At 36.7% G+C, this 26,989-nt stretch overlaps 1 protein-coding gene across 1 annotated transcript in view; it reads right to left on the reverse strand.

Moving 5' to 3' along the window:
- Positions 1-7,172: 7,172 nt before the first annotated feature.
- Positions 7,173-26,989, reverse strand: part of GNAQ (guanine nucleotide binding protein (G protein), q polypeptide) — a 129,745-nt gene continuing 109,928 nt past the window's right edge. Inside the window, exons 6-7 of the mRNA XM_014942660.1 lie at positions 13,694-13,847; positions 7,173-10,169 (exon numbers count right to left, since the gene is read on the reverse strand). Of these exons, the coding sequence (XP_014798146.1) occupies positions 9,979-10,169; positions 13,694-13,847 (345 nt within the window). The 3' untranslated portion in view covers positions 7,173-9,978. The remainder of the gene's footprint in view (positions 10,170-13,693; positions 13,848-26,989) is intronic.

Consider the following 26,989-nt stretch of genomic DNA (forward strand, 5'->3'; position numbering starts at 1 on the left):
AGATACTTCACAGTCTCATGTCCTGCTTGTTCTTACTGAAGATCTCAGTACATTGTTAGTGGCCATCTATCATCAATCGCTGCCTTTCTGGCTACTTGAGAAAAAGAACAAGGGGTATCTACAGGCTGAATCCCACTAGACTTTACAGGCTTGATGTTGTAATTACAGGCTCCACATCTATAGCCAGTGATCATATTCATAAACATTTTGGTCTCTTGTGGGCTCAAACAAGATTACTGAAATTCGTTGTTTGGAATGTTGGTGTAGGATGTCATCAGCCTTCTCAGTTCCCTTGGAAGATTTTTTTTTTTTAAATAAAAATGAGAGAGAGGGAGAGGAAAAAACCAAAAAGTGAATAGGGTGTCTCTGCAGTAGAGAAGTTCTGTTCCTCTAAAGAACAGCACAATGGCTCTTGCTTTGAATGCAGAAACATCAGATACTGCAACTTTCTGTTAAAATTTCCACCCTTTGGGACCCTGAGTTCCCAAGCAGCACAGTGGGTCACGGTGACAGCAGAGTGCCATGTGGGAACTTCCGTGTAACCATGAGCCTTTTAAATAATGCTATAACACTGAGTCACTCTGCTCAAGACAGGCTGCTGTCAGTGATGGAAATGCATACTTTCTTCACACAAACCTCCGTTACAGAATTTAAACAAATTTAAACCAAATGTTGGGAAATTCTAGATGATAAGCTCTAACAAAGGCCTCCTCTGAGGAGTCATAGTGGAGTCAAATTTTTCTAAAGACCTCCAGGCAGACAAGCAAATCTATTTTCCTTCTGCTAAAATGCATTGGGCACCGAATTACTGAACAGAAAGACTAAAGTAGTATGAATGGATTGCAGAAAATGAAGTCTGCAGCAGCTCAACTTGTCTGCCATTTCATTAGATTCTGGGACCTATCTTTTTGCTTCCCGTGCAATGGAAAACTAAATAAAGGTCATACTCATGGCTGTCTAAGACAGCTGGTGCTGGAGAGCTGGGGAAAGGAATTCACCTTCTGGTTTTGTAGCACAAGAAAATTGCTCTTTCCTATTTCCATTAGAATGACTGAAGAGCAAAAAATTGTGAAGATCATCCACTAGGCTACTGAAGTCACAGTAACACTTTTTAATGCTAAGACATGCCAAATAATTGAATTATGCCTATATTGCAGGTCAACTAGTGAAATAGATTTCACTTGCTTGATCGAGGAGGTAAGGTTCCCCTTCCAGGCCTTGCAGCATTACACTGCTCCCCTCTGCTGCAGTTTGGAGGTGTCCCTCATGTTGAGCGCTCCGCAAGAGTATGTATTACTCAACTCTTGAACACCAGAGTAAGGGAGAAAGAACTCTTAGTCTGCATTACTCTGTAATTTTTGTGACAAACCTTTGAAGAAGCCTCTTGGAGATATGCTAACAAAGTATCTCATACACGAGTTTTTATTTTCCTATTAAGCTTGAACAAGTGAACAGTCACCTAAATGGTTCAAAAATGATTTCTCAGTTTACTTGGGCTTTCTCTGCTTATGAAACCTGTTGTGCTCATTTACATTCTAACACCATCATCGAGGCTGCGTCCCACGTTCACCCTCTAGAGCTAAATAATATTTTGCTCTTCTGCTTTTAAATTGAGAATTACATTTTGCTATCTTCAGAGGAGTTGCTTTTGCTTCATATCAGCAGAAATGAAATCAGCATGTATGACTGTGAATATATATGAAAGGAGAACTGTTTAATCCATAACCACAGAAATCATCCACTCGTGCCATAATTTGCATACTTTCCTACAAGAGATGTGAACAATTTCTAGACTGTAGAAAAAAATACTGAAAATCAATTAAGTTGTTTTTACAAATACTAGTCATAACATCATTTGAACACGTCTGACATCTGGTAAAGAATCTGAATAATACAATTACGTATATAAGACGAGGAAAATGGATTTCTTCTGTCTTAGTACCACGTTAGCCTGTTGCAATTCAAGAGGAATAGCTCCATCAGCTAAATTATAGTGGTATTATTGATTTATGTGTTAAAAAATTATTAAGCAAGGGAAGCATCCAATTTGATTATGTTTATATCTGGCCTTTTGCCCCTCAGTTACATTCTGGTTGAGTAATGTAGGTACTAAGTTGGATAAAAGAGGGGAATTCTAAAGTTCTTGAAGAAAAACCTTAATAATGGTTTTTATATGTCAGTCAGTTTATGGAGCTAAAATAAATCAAGTCCTGCCAGTAATTGCAAAGGTTCTCTGAAGACACGCTGAGAAAAGCAGCAATGAAGATACCGATACAAAATGCTGTTCTGCCTTCCCAAAATCAGCATTTAGAATAAACCAAATATTCTACAGCATGTCATATGACAAATGGATTAACCTCTAGTATACAGTCACACTTGTGTGCAGTTAACTGAGAGCTGTTAAGAGACTCCAGATACTTCATCTTGAGATAAATGGAATTTTATTTTTAGGAAGAGAGTGTTAATGTAATAAATGTATAAAAGTGCAATATCTTAAATATTTACTGCATGCAAGTTGTCTTTTTTTTGTTAGCATCATATAAAGTAAAGTAATCTTATGCAATAACTTATCTCTGCAAGAATACATTTGAACCTATTGTCGAATGAATGCATCCCTTGAGTGTCAGTCTGATCATTGCATTAACCACCTCATACAGAACTGTAGGAAAAATAAAATTTTCAGTAACACCTTGGCAGAGTTCTCTACTGGCAATGCAAAAATGTCATACTAAAGTGGGTATATTGGCCCAATTTGGCTCACGCTAGCCTACTATATCCTTCAGTTGACTGTATTACAACTACAGTGTTACGGTTTTGTTTTCCGAAATGCCTGTCCGCAAGGCTAATTGGATCTGCCCCCAATTACAGGAACTTTCTGAAGCTCTTCTGATTCATAGTTTGTCTTTAATTCAGCGAGTATAATCAACTCTGTAATGATTACCAGAACTGAATCTGATATACATCAAGCAACCTTCTCTTTATGGCAAACAGGAAAAGGAAAGATACAGAAAAGTGATCAGAAGAAGATGCAGGAGGAACATGAAATAAGATTAAGCAAAATGTGCGGTCTTCTTCAGCTGTATTACACTTCATCAACTGTTCCATTTTAGCAGATCAATTTACATTTAATTCACAAGGATCAGAAAGTATTCCAGAGTGTACATACATAAAGCAGTACTGCAAAATATTTTCTTTAGATGGCAGGAAGCAATTAATCCCCATGATAGACAAGTGTGAATGCAGAAGGAAGGAGTGCCTTGGACAAGGACACACATGGCATTTTAAGTACCTTAACATGGAAAACATTTATTTTTTTTAAGATCTTACCGGAAATGAACCAGAACTATTTTTTTTCTTTTCTGTTTCTGTGAGATGAATAAAAGCCTGATTCTTCTACTTGTCTGACTTGTTGGCTTCAGCCTGACTACAGTTGGGTTTAGTCCATGTATACAGAAACTTGTTATTCTTAAAGGGGAGCAGAAAAGAATTTTCCTTGTCCTATCTGTTTGTTGTTTTTTTTTTTTCCCAGAGCAATCCTTCCAAGCCAGATAAGATAATAACCCGTGAAGTGCATAAAATGAAGGTTTTAGACAATACACACTGTTCAGGACCAGGTTGTAAAGGGAAGGGATTGTTACTCCCTTTTTTCTTAACTTCTAAGCCTTTTGGCCACACAATTCTGCCTCTTCCACTTAGTCAGCTTAGCACTTGTCTGAACTGTTGATTAGCCCAATTGGCGGAAACCCCTGAAAATCGGACTACTAAAGCAGCCAAGGAAGAAGAGCAAAAATGAATGGGTTTATTGGCTGGCCAAGTGGTAGGGCTGAGATAAGGGAGAGGGGAAAAAACCCCACGCAGCTGAGAGCGGGGAACTGAGGAGGTCTTGGAGGGTAGCTCCTTTTGGTAGCAATGAGCTATGAGCCAGGGGGTGTCAGCTGCCTTGCTACCAGACACTGAAACCAGATGTGTTCCTGAGGAGCTGCCAACTGCATGTTCTGTGGCAGCCTACACACGCAGTGGAACTCCTAGGTGTGTGGGACAGTGTCCTGCAGAGCGGCTGGCAATTGCGTGATATGATCATAGTATGTGATGTAAGGCTTTATCACAACTATGCACAATTTATCACACAGGTACAGTTTCTACATCTATTTCAGGTATCTAAATATCACCACTTAACACTTTATTTTTGTTGACATTATCTTCACTGAGACATAAAGATAAGATAAATCCTTCCCCACTGATCCCTCTCCCTTACATTCTGCAACATGAGAGAAAAATCAGGAACTGTTCACTCGAGTCCTTGCTTAGGCAAACTGCTGGACTCCAAGAACCTTACTTAAACTGCTGTGATTGTGTAATAGAGAGCAAACTCATTTTTACAACTGGCCTGAAATTCTGTTTCTTCAGTAATGAAGATCTGAGACCCACTGACTGTTGATCGGGTATGAGCCAGGCTCCTGAGAAGCAACACGTGGGCACCTTGGAATTATTCCTATCACCACACGGGCACACAAAAAGACCAAAGAAACGGTCTGCTCCTGCAGTACTACTGCAACCAGCCAAAATGCTCAAAAAATTCACTTGCTGTCTACAAATTCTGAAAGTTTTCTATTCGTGAGATGTAGACTATTCCTTTTCTCCCAGGCTTCTGAATTTCCATTGCATAGAAGCCAAAGAAACCTTTTAATACTACTGTCAAATGACTGTCTCCACCATACTAAACTTTAAATGGTTTGAATGTTTTGCCTGTAATAATTATATTCTGCAAATTTTAATATTTAGACAAAGACAACAGAGCAAGTATAATTAGAAAGAAATAATGGAATAATACATCTATCCAACACTTATCATAATAAAAAGCATTTTGGGATAATAAGTCCAAATAGTATTCCAGAAAAGCTAAATTTCAAGGAATGAAGATACTGTAGTACAAAGTTATGGCCAAAAATATTGTATTTTTAACCAGCAACATTTTTGAGGGGCAGGAACTGTACATTTTTTTTTTTTTTCCCAAAAACCCTATTTCTGTCCCTCCAACAACACACAATACATGCATTTAAATGACACTTTAGAACAGCAAATATGAACTTTATTTTAAATACTGCAAGTTTAAAAATGTATCTGACACCATCCCCCAGCCTCCTCCCCTCCCCCCCCTCAAAAAGAAAAAAAAAAAAAAGGTCAAATAAGGATTTCCTGCAGCATGGTAAATGAGGAATCCAGCAACAGACTTCAGCTTGGACTGTATTTTGAAAGGAAAAAACCAAACCAACAGATTTACAGTAAGATTGATCTGACTTCATATTTTTCACACTGTCTTCAAAATCTCCCCTGTATCCTTCTTCCCTGCAGCATGGCTACTGTGAAACAGCTTGAGCGAAAACTTACAGTAAAATCCCTTTAACTAGCTAAATAGTGATCCTCAATGTATTGTTGACTAGGCAGAAATGTTTCTGGTTTGACTGACAAAACTCGAAATGTTACCGGTAACCAAAAGCCAAAAAAGAGGAAATATCAGTCGCTCCTCTTCTCAAACTAAACGTATGGTTTTGCAAGATCCCATCTGAACTAACAAACTGGACAGGGACAGAAGGCTTTAGCTGTTTAATGTGCACTAAATTTTAGGATGTATGGTTTATGTCACAAGAGGGACCGTATTTACAAAAGTGTGAATTTCTAAAATACTGTAGTTAATTACCTACACCAGGACATTTTGATTTCCTAACTTAGGTTGGTCTCTCCAAAACGTATTTAATTTACTGGTCTCTTAGCTAGAGGTAGGTCATTTGTAGGCCTTGTTAATACACTATGCACACTTCATTCGTTCACTACTGTAACAGTCTGCAGATAACCATGCACACAGCTCCAAGAACAGCAGCACATATAGTAAATTGGCTAAATTTTATTTTTTCATGTGGGTTAACATGTCTTTGTTTTCCCCTAATATTTCATTTTCACTCTTTCGTGAAGAATGTGTAACAAGGAAAGGGTCATGAGGTTGAGTAATCTGAAAGTCTTCTGCACCTTACAACCAAATGCTGGGAGTCTAGCAGTATCTTTATATGCAGCCCTTTTCCCCCATTTAGAGTTTTTGCAAATCATGCAGTCAATTCTGACCAATATCCAGCATAAAAAGTTTCTTTTCCACTTTCAAGCTTACAAAAGTGATTCACAATCATGTGGCAGTATGATTAAAAATTACAGTCCATACACCTTGACAATCAAAAGAGTTTGAATTATAAAAAGTAAACTGCCCTTGTAGCTGCATCATCCTATGTATGTAAGGACAGCGCCAGTTAATTTGTGAAAAAGGCAAGTTTAAGGTTTCTGTAAAACACATATTACAGCTTTCTTGTGCTAGTGAACATCTAGAATACACAGGTTCCCAAGACGTTTTCCTTCCCTCCTCCCCCGTTTATGACATTCAAAGAAATCACATAATTTTGGCAAAGTTAAAAGGGTTTCTGTCTTGATGTTTTTGCCTTCAGCTTCATGTTAGAGGCACAAACTTCTGGACTCAAGCACTATAAGGCATAGAAGAAACCACCAATTAAAACAACAGCAACACCACCACCACCACCACAATGGAATATACTGAAAGTGGGAACAGCTGTGTCATTTAAAAAGGAAATGTTTCTGTAAACTGTCACACTGCAATGCTGTGTTAGGTGATTCATGTAAAGCTTGCCTTGGCATGCCGAATATTATTATTTTTTCTTTTTCAGAACATGCTCAAATGATCTAGACGTTGCCACAGGTTCAACTTACCTAAAATATACCAGAAGTAGCCTAGTGGCACACACTCTTGAAAACTTTTGCAATCACAATATAACTATAAAGCATGAGTAAACTTTTGTTTTGTTTTTATACAAAACTCAGAACCACATCTCCTTCTCCCCCACCCAATATCCCGTAAGAAAACAAAACAAATTTAAAAAAAAACCCAACTAAACCAACCCGAACCTTTGTTAGACACCACTGTATGTCGTTTGGTTTTTTCTCTTTTTTTTTTTTTTTTCTTTTTTTTTTTTCTTTTTTGCTAGGTCTGTGCTTTAAGCAAACATCCCATCTGGATTTGGAAATTACCAGTAAGGAGAAGACATTACGCAAGAAGATATCACAGGAGCTGTTTGTTCCAAAACACAGCACAGGGAATACACGCACACCCCTACTCTTTTTTTTTTTTTTTTTTCTCTTTTTTTTTTCTTTTTTGCTACAGTTCCATTTATAGCACGAATCCAGCGTTGGCAATGTATTCCCACGTTAAAAGACGGGATATTATTAACAGTGGAACTGTGAAAACAGAAGCTCTGTTGCATGTATAGCAAGACCAGGACCAATTTTGCTATGCTGTATGCAGAGTCACTGCTCTTATCCCCTATTCAGAATGTCAGTGTCACTTTTTATAACCTAAATCTACCTGCTTTAGCTTTATTAAATAAAATGCTTTAACTTCTTAAAATCATTAACAATAGTGACTTTTTGGTTGTTGTTGTTATATCTAAGATTTCTGCAGTTTCTGAAAGACTGTTTGATTGATCTGATGTTCTGTATTTTCTCACAGTATTTTTAGGGCCATAGCATATGCTAATTAGTACGTATGTACAATGTTTTGAAATACCTCTAAATTTACTTTTCTAATAAGGCCTCTTAGAAAAGTAAAAGTAACCTAACATGAATCTGCCAAATATAAATTAAATTTATACTTAAAAGCTTAGGTTCCAATCCTAGATATAATGGCTTAAGTTCATCTAAGACAGGTTTCTACACCTGTATAAAGACCTGACAAGATTTAGGTGTTATTTTGAATGTGAATGGCCTCTGTCTGGGTGTCTCCAATTTACTTCTACTCAGGAATGTGCAAATGATTTTATACAGCACGATGCTAGTACCGCTCTGTACTATAGTAATATTTTTTTGTTTTGTAAATAAAAAACAACAACAAATCCCTAGTCAGAAATAAACTGACAAAATTTACATTCTTCTCTCTTAAAAAAGTAAATAAAATAACATTATTTAAAATGTGAATTAGCTATAAGACATACAATACAATTACATAGATACATATCAATACAGCACATTCAATTTGCCAAAAATTAATGATTACAAAGCCAATATGGATGCTGCCATATATATATATAGATGTATGTACAATGATTATAGCATTCATAATTGCACTATACCTACAACCAGTTTTAAATTACAAGGTGTTTTAAGAGGGAGCAAAAAATAGCAACTGTTCTTACAATTGTTGTTTTGGATTTGGGAGGGTTAAGGATGAAAAACGTCTCATTAGTATTTATTGTTAACTTTGGTAATCAACTAATAAGCCATTCTTTTTTCCACCTCCCATCCGCTGCTATGAGGCAGCAATTTCTGTGTTAAGTGCACTCTAGTGCTACTTGGCATTGCAGATAATCAATCCAATTACATGTCAGAACTCTGAGTTTCCTATAGCTTGCTAGCAATCATGCACCTAGTCAAAAAACACCTTTCAACCTAAGCTGCAGAATAAAGGCTCATCAATGTGTGCTGCATTTTTGTTGTTAAAAAATTGCACATTTAAATTTCAAGAATGATTTTCTGATTCATTTACATTAATAAATCTTTTCTAAAGAACATTGAGAGAGGCTATTTTGCATGAAAGCCTATCAAATGTCTGTGAATCAGTTAGTTAACAAGCAACCTTATCAAGAAAGGTTCCTGAACACGATCTCTCATCTTGTTTCTTGTTATACAACTAAAGGTGCCTTGGTATTATTACAGAAAACAATCCCATGCCATATCTGACATAAGGAGAGATTTAAACTGTCTTTAAATCGGTAGACCACATGCACGGTGCACCTTGTTCACTCACACTGTTGGTTTTGGCATTAGAAAATGGAACACTTTCTAAAAAAGGGAACATATGAGCTGAAACTGTGTTTGTCATTTGGCAGTTGACTCAATCAGGTCAGTTCCCAACCCATCAGTTTGGCATTTCAATCAGTATCTTATGTTTCAAGAGTATTGGTTTTATAAAAAGCCAGATTTGGCAATGTTAATTTTATACAATAAAAATAATTCTTCTACTGTGGAAAAAAGAACACTTAAAAAAGCTCTAACTTAAGAAAAAAACCCCACACAACTGAAAAAAACCCCACTGTTTCAGGCTGTAGCCACTGGGGGAAATGTAGTGTCTATGACATTTCTATTTGGCATTTGTGAATAAAAGAAGAGAGAAAAAAATGGCACATGGCAATTAAAAAGAGATTCTAACATATTCCACATACAACCCAGGTTGTGTCTTAATTATTTCATTACTGTCTTCTGTGCACCTTTCTAACCTATGAAAATATGGTTAAATTTATTATCCTTAGACAACTGTAATTCTAGTTCGCAATCCCAATATTCTAGTCCCAAAAGTGAAGACAGAATGAAGACACTCATGTCAAGAACTTAAACATCACAGTATCAATACTTTTGATCCTTCAGAGATAGTACATATTGTAAAATTAAAATGACTGATGACTTAAATTCTGATGATAGTATTTTCCTGACCAAATCACTCAACAGAAAAGATTTCACCCAGGAATGCAACTGGGAAAAAAGGCCATTGTACCTTGAAAAAGATAAGGCGGGGAGGGGAAGGAGGGAGATAGAAAGGGTCAGGGAAAGAGGAAACCAGCTTGATTTTGCTTCAATAGCAAAAAAACTGCTATCCTTTGTAAATGTACGACCGAGAATTTAAAACACACTGAGTCACAAGGTTTTGCCTAAAAAATGAGGAAATGTGCTGTGAATGTACTTCAGCATCTTTTGGTTTTCCTCCACATAGTTTAAATAAAATCATAATATTAACTACAAACTCTGTGGACATTCACAGAGTCCAGGCCGGCAATAAATTAGTATTATGCAAATTGTTTTCACAGATAATACAGTCCCTCTTGTATATCTTCAATCACGCAAAGTTGGTTTTGGAGGGCCTCCTAGGCACAGTTAGACCAGGTTGTACTCCTTCAGGTTTAACTGTAGGATCGTGTCCTTGACAGCAGCAAAGACGAAGCGGATGTTCTCTGTGTCTGTAGCGCACGTGAAGTGGGAGTAGATAATTTTGTCACTGTCTGGATTCAGATCTACGAACATCTTCAGGATGAACTCTCGTGCCGCTTGTGCATCTCGCTGTGGTCCTGATAATTAAGAAAAAGAAAGTCAGTTTTCTTAAAGTCGATTCAATATTTGAGATTCTTTAGCGGTAAACAAAAAAGGTTCACTCTGTGATCCTCACATAAGAGAAGATGGGGAACTTTTTACTTTAATCAATGGGCTCATCTACTGGCTACTTTCTTCCTGGTAGGAGCTATGAAAAATAAAGATGGAAGGAAATTTCAGAAGTTCCTCAAGTCAGAGCTATCATGTCAAAGCTGCTCTTTTCCTGCTGACTATCCTCCTCTTTCTCCAGTAAGATAACACTTCAAACAGGTGATTTATAAACAGGTGATTTATAACTTACAGAATGAAAACTGAAAAACTACCTATATTAATAAATATTTTAAAATGTTGATAGAATTTATGAATATTCCATCTACACCTACTATGTATTTAAATTATACTTAAGTCCTTTTAGCACTGCAACATTTACTTGTTTTATGAGGATTTTAATAGGTAACATAATGAAATTATATTCTGAACTCGTCTGACACTGTCACCAATAGAGCTTTATTTGCTTTAGTGATAGTGAAATACACATGCTCTCCAGCTGAAGCAGTTTGATTGCAAAAGGCTCATGCTCTAACAGATCAATTATTATCTAAATGACGTATGATAATCGTCCTATCAGATCTAAATTCAGGCTGTAGTTCTCAGAAGGACAGATAAGAGAGCCTATGTAACCAAACCACATGTCCAGCTTTACAGAAGACTGAAGGTAATGACTTCCAGCCTGCACAGCGAGGATTCATTCACATTCACAGCCAAAAGAGCACTGCAGAAGCAAGAACGTTAGCTACAAGATGTTGAATTCTGTTCCATCATTCCAGTGCTGTGTCTGAAGGCCACACAGGAATATACACGTACATACATAACACATACACAGATGACAGATTTCCTGAGACTTAGGGATGTAAACAGACCATAAGCTCTCTGAAGTGGGACAGAGGACTGTTCAACACTTCTACGGCTCCTAAAACACAACAGGCTCTAGCCTTTGGCTTGGTCACCCAGACCCTATAGAAACAGCAGCAATAATATGTCTCACACTACCATGAATAAATTTGCAGCATCTGTGAAGAACTCTTAGACTTTCAAAGACAATAATTTCCTCAAAACGACTTACTGTTGATTCCTCAATTATTTCCTCAAAACTTACTGTTTTTAACTGTTCCTAGAATTTTTTTTAAACAGTTGCATACTAGCTAGACACAGCGGTCTCTCAAAATCTGCTGCACTATTCAGAGCCTGTATCCAAATTTTTTTACCTTTACTGACTATCATGTAATTTAAATTTTCATTTGACTGAAGTTCAAGTATGGAAAACTGAGGTTAGAAAGAACATTTATACTGAGGTTAGAAAGAACCTCATAAATTTAGAAAAAAAAATGAATGAATCAATTTTAAATTTAGACTGCAAAGTGCTTGCAATCTAACTAACATGGAGACTTGGAAAAAACCCACCATATAAATCAGCAGATTTCCACCGCTCCCTAATCAGCACCTTTTGAAGAGTGTCTCTACATGACATATTCAAGATCTATAAAAGAACTACATCGGTATTTTTCTCTTCCTCCTAACTGTGACTCCCTTTGGTCTTTGTCCTCTCGCCCTCTCCCAGCTCTTCATTCCAGTCTATAACTCAGTCTTCTAGTACCAGGCATGCAAAGATAAACCATAAATAAATCACCAAATTGCCTAGCTTGGAAGGGACATTTCAGATCCTCTAGTCCAACCATCAACCTAACGCTGACAAAACGATCACTAAACCATGTCACTAAACACCACATCCACCCATCTTTTAAATACCTCCAGGGATGGCGATTCTACCACTTCTCTGGGCCGCCTGTTCCAATGTCTGACAACCCTTCCGAGCGTACCTCAGTCCCCTGTCCAATGCTGTTAGAATATATGCATGCAGCTGAACTCCTTAGCTTAATTTAGTTGGTTCAATTTACCATGCTGGCTAGCAGCTCTCATCCCTGTGCTACATTCTCCCTTGTGCAGGAAAATGGATGGGAGAAGTGATCCAGCTGAAAAATACCTAATTCTGATCCCTTCTTCAGATCTTTCCAACCTCCCACATCCCCAGTGTGCTAGGACAGAAGAGGGGACCACACGGAGACCTCTGCAAGCTATAGACCCCACCCTGCCACCAGAATACATCAAATCAAAGCATAACCTTGTCTACGGAGTAAAGTCCAGCAAGATCTGCAGAATTAAGAGACAAAGACTCTTGAAGACTTCCACGTCTTGACTCCGACAGCCCTACAAGTCCATAATCTTTTTTTTTCCCTCACTAATGCCAAAGGGCAGGAGAAACAGGGTTTCTCCAAGCTGAGAGGTTGAGTCTTGTCTATTTTTTTCTGGAAAAGCATGTAACAGAGGCTTTACTGCCATTTGAGTGGTGGTAACAGAGCAGACTAGAGTCTTCTCACCTTCAGGATATCATCTAGGAAACTTGTCATATGAAGTAAACTCAAAAGGATGAGTTCTCTTCTGCATAGCACTATGGAACTAAACTTACACTGACTCATAAATAATACTGTGTAATCCTGCAGGCTGTTCACTGTTTCCTTCCCCTTAAACAGGAAACAAAATGTACATTTTTCCTATTATTACTCCATATTTGAACATGAGAGATTTAATCTTTTATTCAGCTTTCAAATCTGCATTCAATCCCTGGTGGGACAAAACAGATTTTCTTTATTTGGAAACAGGAACATTTAGTTCTTTAGATTTCCCATTATACGAGTTTGATTTTTCTCTGTTACCAAGGCCTCTACTCAGTTACCTCAAAATACTTAAGATTTTTACCTCAGGGAACTTTTTGAAAGTACAGTTTTAGTAGAAACAGCTGTACAATCCCCCTTTTTTTTTAATAGACAAGCACATTAAGCTTCATATAAATAATGTAAAATTAAAATAAAGAAAAAAAAAGGTGTAACAACAGGGTGGAAGGAGTGGTACTGGTTTATGAGTGCCACAGAGAGCTTATAACACTTCCCCTCAGATACTCAGCCTTACACAAAACCAGATCTCAAATAATAATATTATTATTATTATTATTATTAATAATAATAATAATAATAATAATAACGAGTATGGGAGACAATGTGCAAAAATGAGGAATGCATTTTTATTTCCGTTTAGCTTTTATACTTCAGTTTAAACTCTCATGCTGACTTATGAAAAAGGACAGAATGCAGTTCACTGCTAATATGATCATACTTATCTAAAACTCAACAATTTCCCATGAAAGGTTCTGCCATCCTACCCTCTATTGATTACAATATAAAATACAATCTTAGCAATCTAAAAAAAATCCCACAAGAGTTCAATCATATTTTAAATATTTAGATGATTAAAAATTGCAAAGAACCTTTTTTTTTTTAAAGAGAAAATATATCAAAGGATCTATCTGTCTAGCATATGGACAAGGCTATTACAATTTGTCATTACTGCAGTGCAAATAGAGCATGAGCTCTGATGTCATTATACTTACCATCATACTCTGGAAAATAATCAACTAGATGGGAGTACATAATTTTCTCCTCTAAGAGATCTTTTTTATTTAAGAACAGAATGACTGAAGAGTTCTGGAACCATGGATATGTGATAATTGTCCTAAAGAGTGCTTTGCTTTCTTCCATTCGATTCTGGAATAAAAAAGAGAGTAGAATTTTAGTGGTCATGAAAATAATTTTAGAATTTTTTAAAAAATAAATTAATGCAATTTCACTTTATTTTCTAAATGGATCCATTTCATGTTTTGTACCTTCCTACCAATATGTAAGGTTCAAGTAATTAAACTACAAACAGTAATAAGTAAGCAGTCAATTAAATATGCAGGCATTTTCCTTTTGCACATTCAACTCCTCAAGTGTAAGTATTCCTTAAAACACAGAACAAGAACATGAATGCTGTGGCAGGTACATTAGGAAAGCCTGAAAACGTCAGTTGTGACTAGCCAACAAACAGCTGGGTATTGAAATGAATGTGATTCGTGGTAGGGACAAATATACAAGAAGACATAAGAACTAATACAAGGTTTAAGAATGTTATTTTATAGGCTTTTCCCAAACTTTAAATGGAGAATTAGATAATTCTTAGAACGGGATCAATCAGCTTTAAAATAGCTGCAAGTAAGTTCAGATTTTCTTTCCCAAAACAAACCCTAAAAAGTTTGATTTTGTCGGAGGGGATGGTCTCTTATGTCATCACAGAATCTTCAATTTATAAAACTTTACCACATGCTGGAGTGGTGGGTTAAAATAAATGCCCAATGTTCAGACTGAGAAACTAATGCAGAGGACTAAAGCCTTTGCTTTCTTGCAGTCAGCTCTTATGACTCACACCGATTTCAATGGTGCCAGGATTTCATTCAGAAAGGAGTAAAACTGAAATGTCAACACAGCTGAGCATAAAACTTAAGTCCTTAGACTAACAGTTAATCAGACTGTGTTTTCTTCTCAACATTCTATACAGAATTCTCTAAATGAGGCCTTACAGAAAGGCAATGGGAACTACACAGAATAGCTTTCACTTTTACTGCTTGATGAAAAGGAGAAGGCAATGTAAACTTACAAACTACTGTTTTAATTATAAATATTTACCTAAACTCATTAACACTTGGCATCTTATAATGTGACTGTCAGAAGGTGAAACAGCATCACGACTCAATTAAGTATTCTTTCACAGTAAATGTACAAGCTATTGAAAACTTCCCAGTAAGAAAAGTGCAGAGAAAACACAAAGAAATTACTTATCTAAAGTGTTTCTGCTTTTCACAAAAAGCCTTTAAGAGGACTGCAGTTTTTTCATCTATGATGCTGATTTTTTTCCATATACATAACACAGAATTGCAAAGACAAAATAAACAAATCAGTTTGGATAAATTAATGATTCTTCCTCCAGGAAAGCTCAGTAAAACTGTGTTTTGCAAACATTGTTATTAGTCCCAGAGCATATTTTCATCTTCTGTTTGAAAGGGATGCCAAACAAGATGAAGCAAAAAAGGCATGCAGACTAAAGCTACATTGATATCATGTCTGAAACAATTTCTGGCATCCAATCAGCTACAACATTAACTCTCTAAGTGCTGTGTAACATAAAAATACCAGGAGACAAACGCAATAAAGAACAAGATATTACGTCTTCAGTGTAAGAAGAGTATGTTTTGTATTGTATGAATTCTGTATAATATGAATTGCATTCCACAGAGCCATGTTTTTCCTATTATAAATTTATAAATGCCTCTCAAGTCCTTTCAGACTTGATTTGAGGCTTAAACCTCTCCTTGATGAGATGCTCCTAAGGATTCCACTCAACAGACACATCAGAGATAGAGCAGATCTTCACCATTTCAAAGATAGTTCAATTAATACAAAACCAATCTGGGATGCCAAAAAAGGATACTACCAAGAGCGGCTTCAGAAAAAATAATGTATAAAAGGACATAATTACCATCTGGAGAAATGTACATAAGTGGTCAATATGGGCAGGCTAACACAACTGAAAGAAATGCTCAACTGCTGTAGATAGTTAAGGATGTCAGTAACCAAAGTCGATGAAACACTACCAGATTATCCCACCCTCATTCACTTAACTCTATTCTTTAGTATAGTCAAAATTTCATTTCATACAGAAGACACCTGCCCCCAGAAGCCACTTCCCTCCAGAAGTCATCCAGTTAACTACATCTCCTGGAAGAGCCAGGCTAAATCTGACTTTATTCCTGATTCCGGGAAAATAGGCTTTAGAAGGGCCACAGCAGTAGACTGTTCCCCTTGCTAATTTCGTATTAAATTATCCAGTCCAAAACAAAATTAACTGGAAGTCAGAGAATTGTGGGAAATGATGAAAAATGCACATTAGATTGCCAGACCCTATGGAAGTAGAATTATTTCTTATAGTATGAGGATCTTTCCCTGTACAGTAGTATCGGATGAGGGTATTTGGAAGGTAAGACAGTAAAGCCTTAGGCACCAAACGGTAGCTCTGAGGAACAGTAACTATCTCAGCAGAGGAATGATTTCTGAGTGTGCATTACTACAGAAGGGCCCTTACTGCACCTCCAGCTGCCGAAGGAAGCAAAACAGCACGGTTTAAGACTTCGGGAGGGCTGCAGACACATTTTCTAAGGAGATGGCAAAGGATGATAAGCTGTCCAAATCATTTAAGAAAAAGGTCACGCTCCTTAAGATCTGTAACTGGCAGGTGTCGTGGTTTAGCCTCAGATGGCAACAAGACCCACACTCTGCTCTCTCACCTCCTGCACAGTTGTGGGGGAAGAATTGGAAGAAAAAGGCAAAACTCATGGGTTGGGACAAAGGTAGTTTAACAGAACAGCAAAGGTAACAAGAAAACAACAAAAATAACACTGACAGAGGAATGTACAAACATGATTAAGAGGCCACCACTCACCAACCAGAGCCAGAATGCCCTAGCCCCCTCCCCTGGCCAGCTCCTGGCTATGGACTGGCCATGGCTCACATGGGATGGAATACCTGTGTCCTCGCCAGAGCCTTGCCTGGAAAAATTAACCCTACCCTGCTGGAACTAGGACAACAGGTCTATGAATTTCCGTCATCCTTCTCAAGGAGAAGACCACACAATGCTACGTTCTGCCCTTAACAACAGAAGCATGGAAAAAACTTAGGATATCACTGGTTATCCCTCTGAATGTATGTCACATTGCAATGGTCCACAGACAAATATGCCTTCATGAAAGATGTGTAATAAGATGGTACTGCTAGAAGTTTAAAGGTCAGACCAGTGAATTCCGGGGATTCATTGCAGGTTTCGTATCATTTGTATATTTAACATGTGTCTTGCAAAGCCTCATAAAGATACTAATGAAGAAAATTCCTTTTCAGTTCATTGCATGACATACATAACATTAAGTCTATGTGACTAAATGACTGCTATACTCAATGCTACTTCACTGGAAAAAAACCCCTAATCTTAGATGCAATGATGTAATGAAGGAATTGTCCATGGGCTCGTCTGTTTTCTCCGCTTGCATCAGGTGGTCTAATAAAATTATTGCCTCTTTCTACAGATCTTATTTTAGCATTTGGATTGTCCACAGGGATCCTGTGAATGAAAAACATCAGTTTTATCTGACAGCATCACAAATTACAGAGCTGTTATTGCAGTCACATGTCACATTACCATCATAGTTTTGACACCTAAAGATCAAACCAAGGAAATCTAAAATCCATAATTGGATGTTAATGGATGTTAACTCTGGGTTTGGGTTTTTTTTTTCAGTTCTTTATATCTTTATTATGCATAGACCTGATAATAATAACATAGATGAAAACTCAACGGGACTCAGAGGAGGAGAAAAAACCTAGTACATAGATGTCCTAACCACACTCAGGTTGGGATTTTTTTTTTACTATTTTTTCTGCTTCTTAGTGCCATGAACTGCACCTGTAGTATAGACAATACTACCAAAGTATAAGAAGAGAAAGTACTTAACATGCGCTAAAGAGAAGTGAGATATTCACTGTATATTGACCATACCTGTATCTTCTCTTGATGCATAGTCACAACATATTTAGACCTAAAGAGTCTCTCTCTTCTGTTCCCTTCCTGTAACTCCCTCCTTAGGTGAGCGGTTTTTCCATAACTGAGTCCTTCCTCAGCAAGTACATAAAAATGCTTACCAGTTGCCTGAATTATGGGAAATCTCACTGCTTTTCCCCCTTCCCTATCCTTACGAGGAAGGGAGACAGGATCCTATTGAATACATATTAAACTCTCAGCACTTTTTAAGTGTCCCAAAATCTGGCACTGTAACCTTGCAATTAATATGGATCATTACGAAGAATGAGCCTCTGGCTTATCCTTTTGAAACTATCCCACATATTGAATCAAACCATTTGTTTCTCATAGATTCAGTTTAACAGAGTCAGAAAGTTTAAAAGGCAGCAAAGGCACAACAAAAGAAGCACAGAGATGCAATGTTATAGCTTCAACACTAATGAAAAGTGCTGAACTTCCTAGGAAAACACTGCAACCGGTATTTTATTTAAGGACTGTTTTTGTTAAACTTGCCACTAAAGAACTCAGCATAGTTATAATGAAGAGCAAGTTCAGTCAACTTACGTAGGGATAGCTGATAAATACCCAACACAAGCTCTGAAGATGAACATTAAGTTAAGAATTTCTTATTTTATTAACATGTAAAGAAGCTGGATTCAGCAAAGTACACTAGCACAGTTCTAAATACACCCTGCTAAGCTACTCCTTGGTTTCTCATCAGCCTTAAGTCAAGATCTTGCTGTCAGATGCTCTGCTAGGAAAGGTGTAGGAATGTATCATTATACGCTCTTCCATTTCTAAGCAGCTCTTCCTAAGAGGCAACCTTCTACATTCTCTGCACCGAGACACTGGGATGCTTGTATCTGGAGAAGAATTTTGCCTTTATTTCACCAGGAATGACTCAATATAAAATCAGAAACCGTAATTTAGTTTAGTTCTGAAATCAGATTCTTCATATTACAATAATCCTGCTCCTACCCCATACGCATTCAGGGTCTGGCTACCTGGATGGCTTCTGAGTAAGGGCTAGGTCTAAAAATCTATCTGTGTAGCAGCAAAAACACTAGAATTAGATGACAGCAGTTACTCCTATGATCTAAGAGAACACAGAGTGCCCGATTATGTACATACACATCAGCAGCAATGCTGCTGCATTACTGACACCATTAAGCACCACACAACATGAATTAACACCCCCACCTTTAAATTGTTTAAATGTAAACAGCTCTAAGTGGTCACAGTGACTGTCACACATCTTCCACTGAAACACCACTGAAATGGCAGCAGAGTACCAACTCTGAAATGTTGGCTGGAAGGCACCCCTGAAGTTCTAGTTTAGTCTTTCATTTGAATTAAGACTACTGACAACATAGGAGAATGACTGGCATGGATTTGTCTTGGCAAGTCTTGAAAGCCTGTACAGATGGACATTTCAATACCACTCTGGTTTCCCTGTCCCATTGCTAAATACCCAAGGGAAAAATGTTTTCAAATATACAGCCTGAACTTCCCAAGCCACAATTTGTTATATTGTCTACCTAGAAAAACTCGGCTCCATGGCACACTTGCAACTCTTCAAATACTTGCTGGCAAGTATTAGTGTCCTCTTGATGAGACTAAACAAGCTCAGGTCCCTCACCCTGTCTTCATAGGATGTTGGCTCTGGGCCCTTCATGCCTTTCCCAACAGTTTATACGGTCATGAAACTGCATTTATAAAGCCTTTGCAATTTTTTCAGAGGGAAATTGAAGGGAATTGTATTAAGGATGGTGAACAGACACTTCGGTATTTTGTCACTCAGATATGTACTCTGAATGTTTTGCAGCAACTGAAAGATGGCCTAGAGAATTTTAAGTGGGTTTTATCTGCTTGAGCAGATAAAACAATATAGGTTCCTGAGTTCACCATAACACATTAAACTTTCTAACTTGGCTTCACTATTTCATTTTAGAATGATTAAAGGATAAATAAAAAAATATTAAGCAATTCATTTTCTGACTAATCAATCTATGCATAACCTTCTGCAGTGTTTCATGTCGCTGTTTATCCAACATCTTAAGATCACATCAGCTCTTATTGATGTCATGGCAGATAAAACTATTCTTGTTCCAGAAGCAATTTCTCCAACAATACTGCTTATTTTTCTCTAAAATTTCTCTTAAACAAGTTTTATGTTGCTAATGATAGCTCATACCATTGCATGCTCACCATTTTCCTTTATTCAATATATATGCAACATTACTGACTTAATACTTTTCATCAGTTTAGTTAAAGAATGTTTGACAAGATTAAACTGTTCAATTACTCAGTGTTCTGAAAAACACTTGTCATTAACAAGATGCACTTTTTCGTATGTAAGAAACAGTTTCACCTTGCAGTATTTTTACTGGAAACAGGGATAGGATTACAAGGAGTATAGAAAAAGGCCAGCACAGGGGATCTGACCTTCTATCAGATGCAAAACGAAGGAAGCCTTGCCAAACCAAGCAAGACAGTGTGGCTCTTAGAAAAGATGACAGGAACAGCGGGCAGCAGGAAGCATTTTATAATTTGTTCAAGCCCTTGATCTGATTTTATGAACCAGCTCTACCACACCAAAGCGCTTGCAGAAAAATCTAACTTCAGCTTCAGTGGAAAAGGCAGCTGAAAGAAACTTGTGAATCACTAATGTAGATAAATGTGGAGCTGGAGCTGGCTCAAGGCTTTCTCAGTGGCTGACAGCCATTTTCAGCAGTGGTGCCAACCTTCACAGCAAACTCCGACAGCAGCAACAGCTCGTTGTGGCCTCCCTGGCTTTGCAGGCAGCTGGCACAAAGAAAATGAGCAGTGGGACCTCTGTTTCCACCACCTCCCCAAGATCTGCTGGCCCGGGCAACTTCTCCTGCTCTGCTTGCGTCTGCAGCAGTCCTGAATTGTATGAAGACATACTGATATCGCCAGCCATTACTCCATTTTTCTTGTTATGACATACAGATGCCCGCATAAAATTCTACCACCCTCCACATAACCTGATATAGTCACCAGTCCCATGTAAAAATACCATTACGAAACACAGAATAAAAAATACAGCAAACTCCTCAAGTGAATAGGAAGTTTGCTAACTATAAGCAGATCATATAATCTTGGAAAAGATTATTCCAACATCTTATTAAATATCAAGAAAAAAACCCCACTGTACTTATTCACAAATCATGGGACTGTCCAGTTTTATGACTAGAAACTTTTTTAAAATGAAACACGTAAAAATAAAATGAAATTTCTTTCTGCCATCTACCTTCTACTATATGAAAGATTTCATGCTGCAAAGTTTTTGTATGATGGTTAAACGAAAACCACAAATATAACAAGTCACGTTTTCTCAAATTTTTATCCAAATGCAAACTCTTATTCTTCCTCATTTTTTAATAGATTAAAAAAGAGAATACTTCCACTTTTTTTTTAGACCCAAACTTTCAGTTTTCATGTTGAAATGATGTATTTCTAGTTCGGACTTATGCATTGGAAGTCTTCTTCCTATCTATTGCTCTGGAAAAATATGCAGTTATTCATGCAATTACAGAAATAATAGAATTGGCATAAATTTATAAGTAATTGATTCTAACAAGTCAAATCCTGAAAAATACCTGGAAAGCACTACGATAGCATTTAAAAGCTGCATCAGCTGGTACCCTGTAAAGGGAAAGCAGCATTTCCCAGCTAAGATATTGCTTTGAAAGAAAAGACCAAGTACAGTATTAATCCAAAACAATACAGAAGCAGTAGTGGAGTTTCACCCATTATTGTCTTTATGATCGTCTAGAGTGGCATCTAGTGGGCATACTGTAACTTACATATTGAATGAAAAAGGTAGTAATTATTTTTTGCCTTAAAAACTGTTAGTAATTTAAATAGTGTCTGTTAACAAAATCAGAATTTCACAAATTTTGAGGGGCTGAATCTTCTCAAAATGATGAGAGAGAATATGGTAAGGAGGTAAACTCGGTGCATTTTTCAGTCAACAAATTGCACTGTGTATATAACTACATTTATTATAGTAACAAATGCTCATTTGAGTGAAGGGGTGTTCAGAAATGGTAACTGTAGAAGAGGAGGCACTGACGCAAGAGAGCTTCAGAAAAAAAAAGTAGGGGTTAATATTTCAGAAGTTTAGTATCACAGTAATGGACTATATTATTTTATCTGACAATCTTGTACATGTGAATGGTTTTTGTGCAAAGACCTATACTAATTAGGAATGCCCCCAAATTAGACAAATGTCTCCAAATAAGACTTCCAGCAATTACATATGCAGAAGCCCTGTCTAACTGCACAGAAAGACGTACAGTGCATTCCTTGGCTAGAAGTTTAATAAAGCTGCTACATGAAAGTTGGAAAATGACAGAGGAAATCAGGAAGTAGGAAGTAAGTGCAGAGTCCTCCACGATGCAAAAAAATAAAGAGTATCACAACTGGAAGCACTTCAGATCTTTACCAGGAGTTTGAAGTATAAACCTGTAGCTATACTGCTGTAACTAGCCATCTAAGAAAAAACTGCACTGGTTGTACAAATATTTTGATCATTAACTCAATTGCAGTAAGAGACAACTTCAATCACAGAGCTCAGGAATAATTCCTTTATCTTCTTCACTGGTTTTCAACCTCTGTGCAAACTAGCCTGACAAAAAAATCCTGCTAGAGGACTGGAAAGACATCTCTGTAGATGAGAATTGTATTTTTAAATCACCTGGGAGAAGAACTATCATCTCTCCAAAAGCTTAAATCTGCAACACTGCACTTGGAAGTATATGACAATTTTATGTACCCCAGCAGAGCGACAGATGAACCAAATGACAGCTGACATAAAATCAACATGTTCAACAACCCTCAAACCACAAAAATACTGTCCAAAAAAAAAGTGGTCCAGAAAACGTTTAACAGACATGGACCAAACATTGCTGTCAAATATTTTTTAAATCAAAAAATGGCTGTTTAGATAGTTTTTAGGAAATAACATGAATGCCAGAAAAATGATTTTTCATGAATACCTACATATTTTTGAGAAAAAAAATGGATGAAAAGATATTAAAATTAAATTGTCGTGAAAAAGGGCCCTTTTCTGGACAGTTTTGACACTGGTTATTGAAAAAAATAAGCGGCAGCCATCTATGCCAGCAATTGCTGCCAGTAACAACATTTACCAGCAGTATTCCTGGCAGCCTCTGCAAGCGGGTTCACAATCACTCAACCTCCCATCTCCATTACGAACCACCCACTTTAACAAAAGAGAGAGAGGCTCTGGCTCTTCCTTATGCAAATGCTTCCCAGCACTGATAGTTTACATTCGATAGGTTCTTTATCTACAAACTAAAAAGAAAATACATATGCATATGTGTGAACAGGTATGAACAGATACAATACACACAGCAACAATGTTTGGCACAGGTGGTTAATGTTTTATTTTCTCTAGTTTCCAAATAAACAATGAGTTCTGGAGATATTACTTCCCATGGAAATAACATTGTTAAATAATTATGCAGACCATCTGAGGATTTTAATTCTATCTGGGAGCTTGTATTATCCCTCTGCCCCATGCTCAATTGTTCTGGACTGCTGAATGTTGATGAAAAAACCAGACAACTGAAGTATTGTATTTATTCACGATGCAGAAAAAGAGAAGTGCTCTGATCTCAACATTGTTTCTTTCAGCCTTCATGCTAAGCCATGTAGGACTAGCATGTGAATAAGGAACACAAAGTGCTGCAAGAGAAGTGGAAGCATGCCCAGATGTGAACAGCAAGATATTTCTGATGAAAAAATTAAATATGTGCTTCAGATAATTGCCTCCATAAAGAGTGACAGTATTCTGAATTCTGTGGCCTCATGCCATTTCTTACTTTTGTCCCACAACAAAAGAAAGTGCAACGTTGCACCAATCTGTCACCACTTAACAGAACCCACTGACAAATACTTCTATCTAGGCTTTGGGGTAGTTATCTATTGTGCACAGGTTTTTTATCCAGATTCAAAACATGGAGCACGTATGCCTGCATCTATATACCTGTATACAGACAAAAGTGAGTTCACAGTAAAAATTCTTATCCTGGGTTTCATGTAATTATTTTCATACAATTTTAATAGATTAGAGTTTAACTGGAATATTTTTTAACAAACCAAGCAATGTTGATCCTTACTACTTGGGACAACCTAAGAATAATAAATTTTTCCATCAGCCGAAAGAGCTGACATCCTTCCACAGTGCTTTTATTCAGTACATGAAGCACAGAAGTATCACAGAAAACCACCTTAGAAAGCTCCTTCAGCTTCAATTTGAACATGTGGCTGAGGTAATGAAGCCCCAGTTTTCTAAATATTATGTTTTGCCTTCATACAAGTGTTACTTTTGATAAAACTGCAAGACAGTCTTTTAATGTAAATTAAGTACTGTGAAGGTAACTGCATTATTCAGATACCCACCATCAAAAAAAGTAGGGTACTTTTGGGATTTTGAAATAGCTATGACAAAACCTTATGGCATGACCACAAAGATGCTCCCCAAAGAAACAAACAAACAAAAAAATCTTTTACTTTTACTGTCAAACTATGATTTTTCTACTTAGAATCACCAAGTAATTTTTTGGAAGGCACCTGTGGAAGTCATCTGGTCCAACTCCTTGCTCCCAGCAGGACTTTGTTATTACATCAGGATGCTTATGGCCCTGTATAGTCAAGCTTTGAACATCTCTTTCCAGGATGGAGATGCTACCCCTCTAAGCCACCAATTCTACTTCACTCACTCACATGTTCAAATGTTTTAAACATGACTGATGGAGACTGGATTCAATCTGGTTACCGTATCAGGTTAGATGATGCAGGTCTTTAAAGCAGACACACCATGCCATAGGGAAATGAAAGCCAGTGAACCAATGAATACAAGGCAAAAGCAAGAAAATTAGCTTTATGGCATCATTTCTGTGGAGGTCCATTGAGCAATATGGCATTTGTCAAGATCACAGAAAAGATAGATCCTAGGTAACAGTTTAACGTGCGTGAAAGGAGGACACATGGGAAGCAATGGCCATATTGGACAATGTTTGAAGGCATGTGTCTAGGATTTCTTAAGCCAAAGAATCAATTTTGCTATTATTTAAAAAATTCTTAAGCCATTCCAGCTGGCTTTAGATGTTAGAAACATTTTCAGCAAGAACTGTGATCTGGGATCAAATCTGTACATACAAGAATTGTAAGAAGGCAGCACTAGATTTCTATAAAACTTTAATGCAAATCAGATGACAGCTCTGATGACTAAAGGGAAGGAAATAATGGTTTAACAGAAATTCAGTTACATGTTATTATGTTAAAACTAAAAATTTTGGTTGCAGCTAAATCACATAATTTGTTAAGACGTAGTACAAGCTTTGGAAAAAAAAACCCTTTAAAAAAATCAACCAAAAGCTTTAAAAAAAGGCTTTAAAACAAGAGCTTTTTAAAAAAGAGCAGTACTCTACTACAAGGAGATTATACAAGAATCTCCTCCTTTTCTGATTAAAAAGAACCAATAATGGTTATTAATAAACCTCTTAAAAGGGTTGCAAATTGCCCATCTGGACAGGATATATAAATGAATTAGATCTTAACAGTAAAATCAGTACTATTTGCTTCATTATTCAAGGTCAGTTAAAACCCAGCACATAAACTACCTGTGAAATAAAAGCTTTTAATGTTATATTAATGTTACTGTTTTAACAAAGAGGGAGAGTGATTTCAGTGATTCTTTTATATGTGGCTTCATTTATGTATGAAAAGCAACTGCCTAACAAGTAAAATAATGAAAAAACTATTGTTTTCCTAAGGCATAGAGATGCATATATATTTGTATGTATGTAGGATACAAAGTATCTATCTATAATTCTGGACATTAGTGACATTCCTTACTCAAGAATCAAATTAGAAGGACTATTAATTATTGTAATATTTATTATTACAATATTTATTAATTATTGTAATATTTATATTGTAAATATTAGCAACATTTATCTCCAATCTTGTTAAAACTTCACATTTCACAAATGTATTTCTATATTTTTTTAAAACCAAAATTTATCAGTTCTGACCAAAATAATCTAAACTTGCATTTTTTGCCTAACTTATTTTGTTCGATGCATGTTCAGAATACTCATGCTGATTTACTTCTAAAAGTTATCTTTTATCTCTTGATACTTTATGCTGTCCAATGCCTCTGTAAGTATGCAGCCTCTGATGATACCTCAAGAACAGCAGTATTTGCTTTTGATAGTTTAGAAAATTTCAAAATTTCACTTAGCCTATTAATCCATTAATTTTGCTGAACTGAGGAAACTGTATGCTGTCTTTTCTGGTTTTCCTCTGGGAATACAAAAGAAAGATCTTGGCCTATAAAAAGCCCACACTTCAGTAAGACCATAGACCTATACAAGCTACATGAAATCACACATGCCTTAAAACTTTCAGTGCACTAATGTGGAAGAAAAGTATGTACAAGCATCTATAAATATTGTCCTTTATTTTGTCATTTCCAAGTACTTAACAAGCTCTGCAGAGATAATGAAAACCTCTCTTTTATGAAACTAGATTTTACAGGTATAATGTGATGTTTCTAGAGCTTCCACAACTGCAAATGGTTACTGGTTCTCTTATAAAGCTGGAATTTGGTTTTGCATTTATTCTACTGAGACCATGAGATTTTATATGTTTGGAAGAGCTACATGTGATACGTATTTAAATGCAGTGTATCCTGGAATGCGGATTAATATCCTTTACCTAGAAAAAATCCTTAAGAAAACAAGTCGATTTTAAAAATACAAAAGTTCTAAACTGTGCTTTATGAAATAACTGCAAATTTCTCCCGATTGGCTGGTGTAATTCAGAGTAAAAGCCTGACCTAGAGAACATAATACATCATAAATTAATTTACCAGAGAGATGATTCCTTCATTTTCTATCTTACCTCTAATTCTGTCAGACTTTTCTGAAAAAATGATAAGGTCAAACATCTGATAATTTAACTTATAACATGTACTCTGTCACATCATACTAGACTGAGGGCTGATCTACTTAATTTACAGTACTATTAATGTCATTAGTATATTATGTCCTTTGGATCAAATTTTGCCCTCATTTTCCACCAATGAATCTAGACAGTGTTACTGTTTTATTAAGGGCAGAATTTGGAACAATTAGCTATCTCTCCTTTTACATTAATTTAGGAAGAGAAAGGCATTTCAAAGCTGTGC

This window comes from Calidris pugnax, unplaced genomic scaffold (assembly GCF_001431845.1).
Source record: "Calidris pugnax isolate Ruff unplaced genomic scaffold, ASM143184v1 scaffold109, whole genome shotgun sequence".
Lineage (NCBI taxonomy): Eukaryota > Metazoa > Chordata > Aves > Charadriiformes > Scolopacidae > Calidris > Calidris pugnax.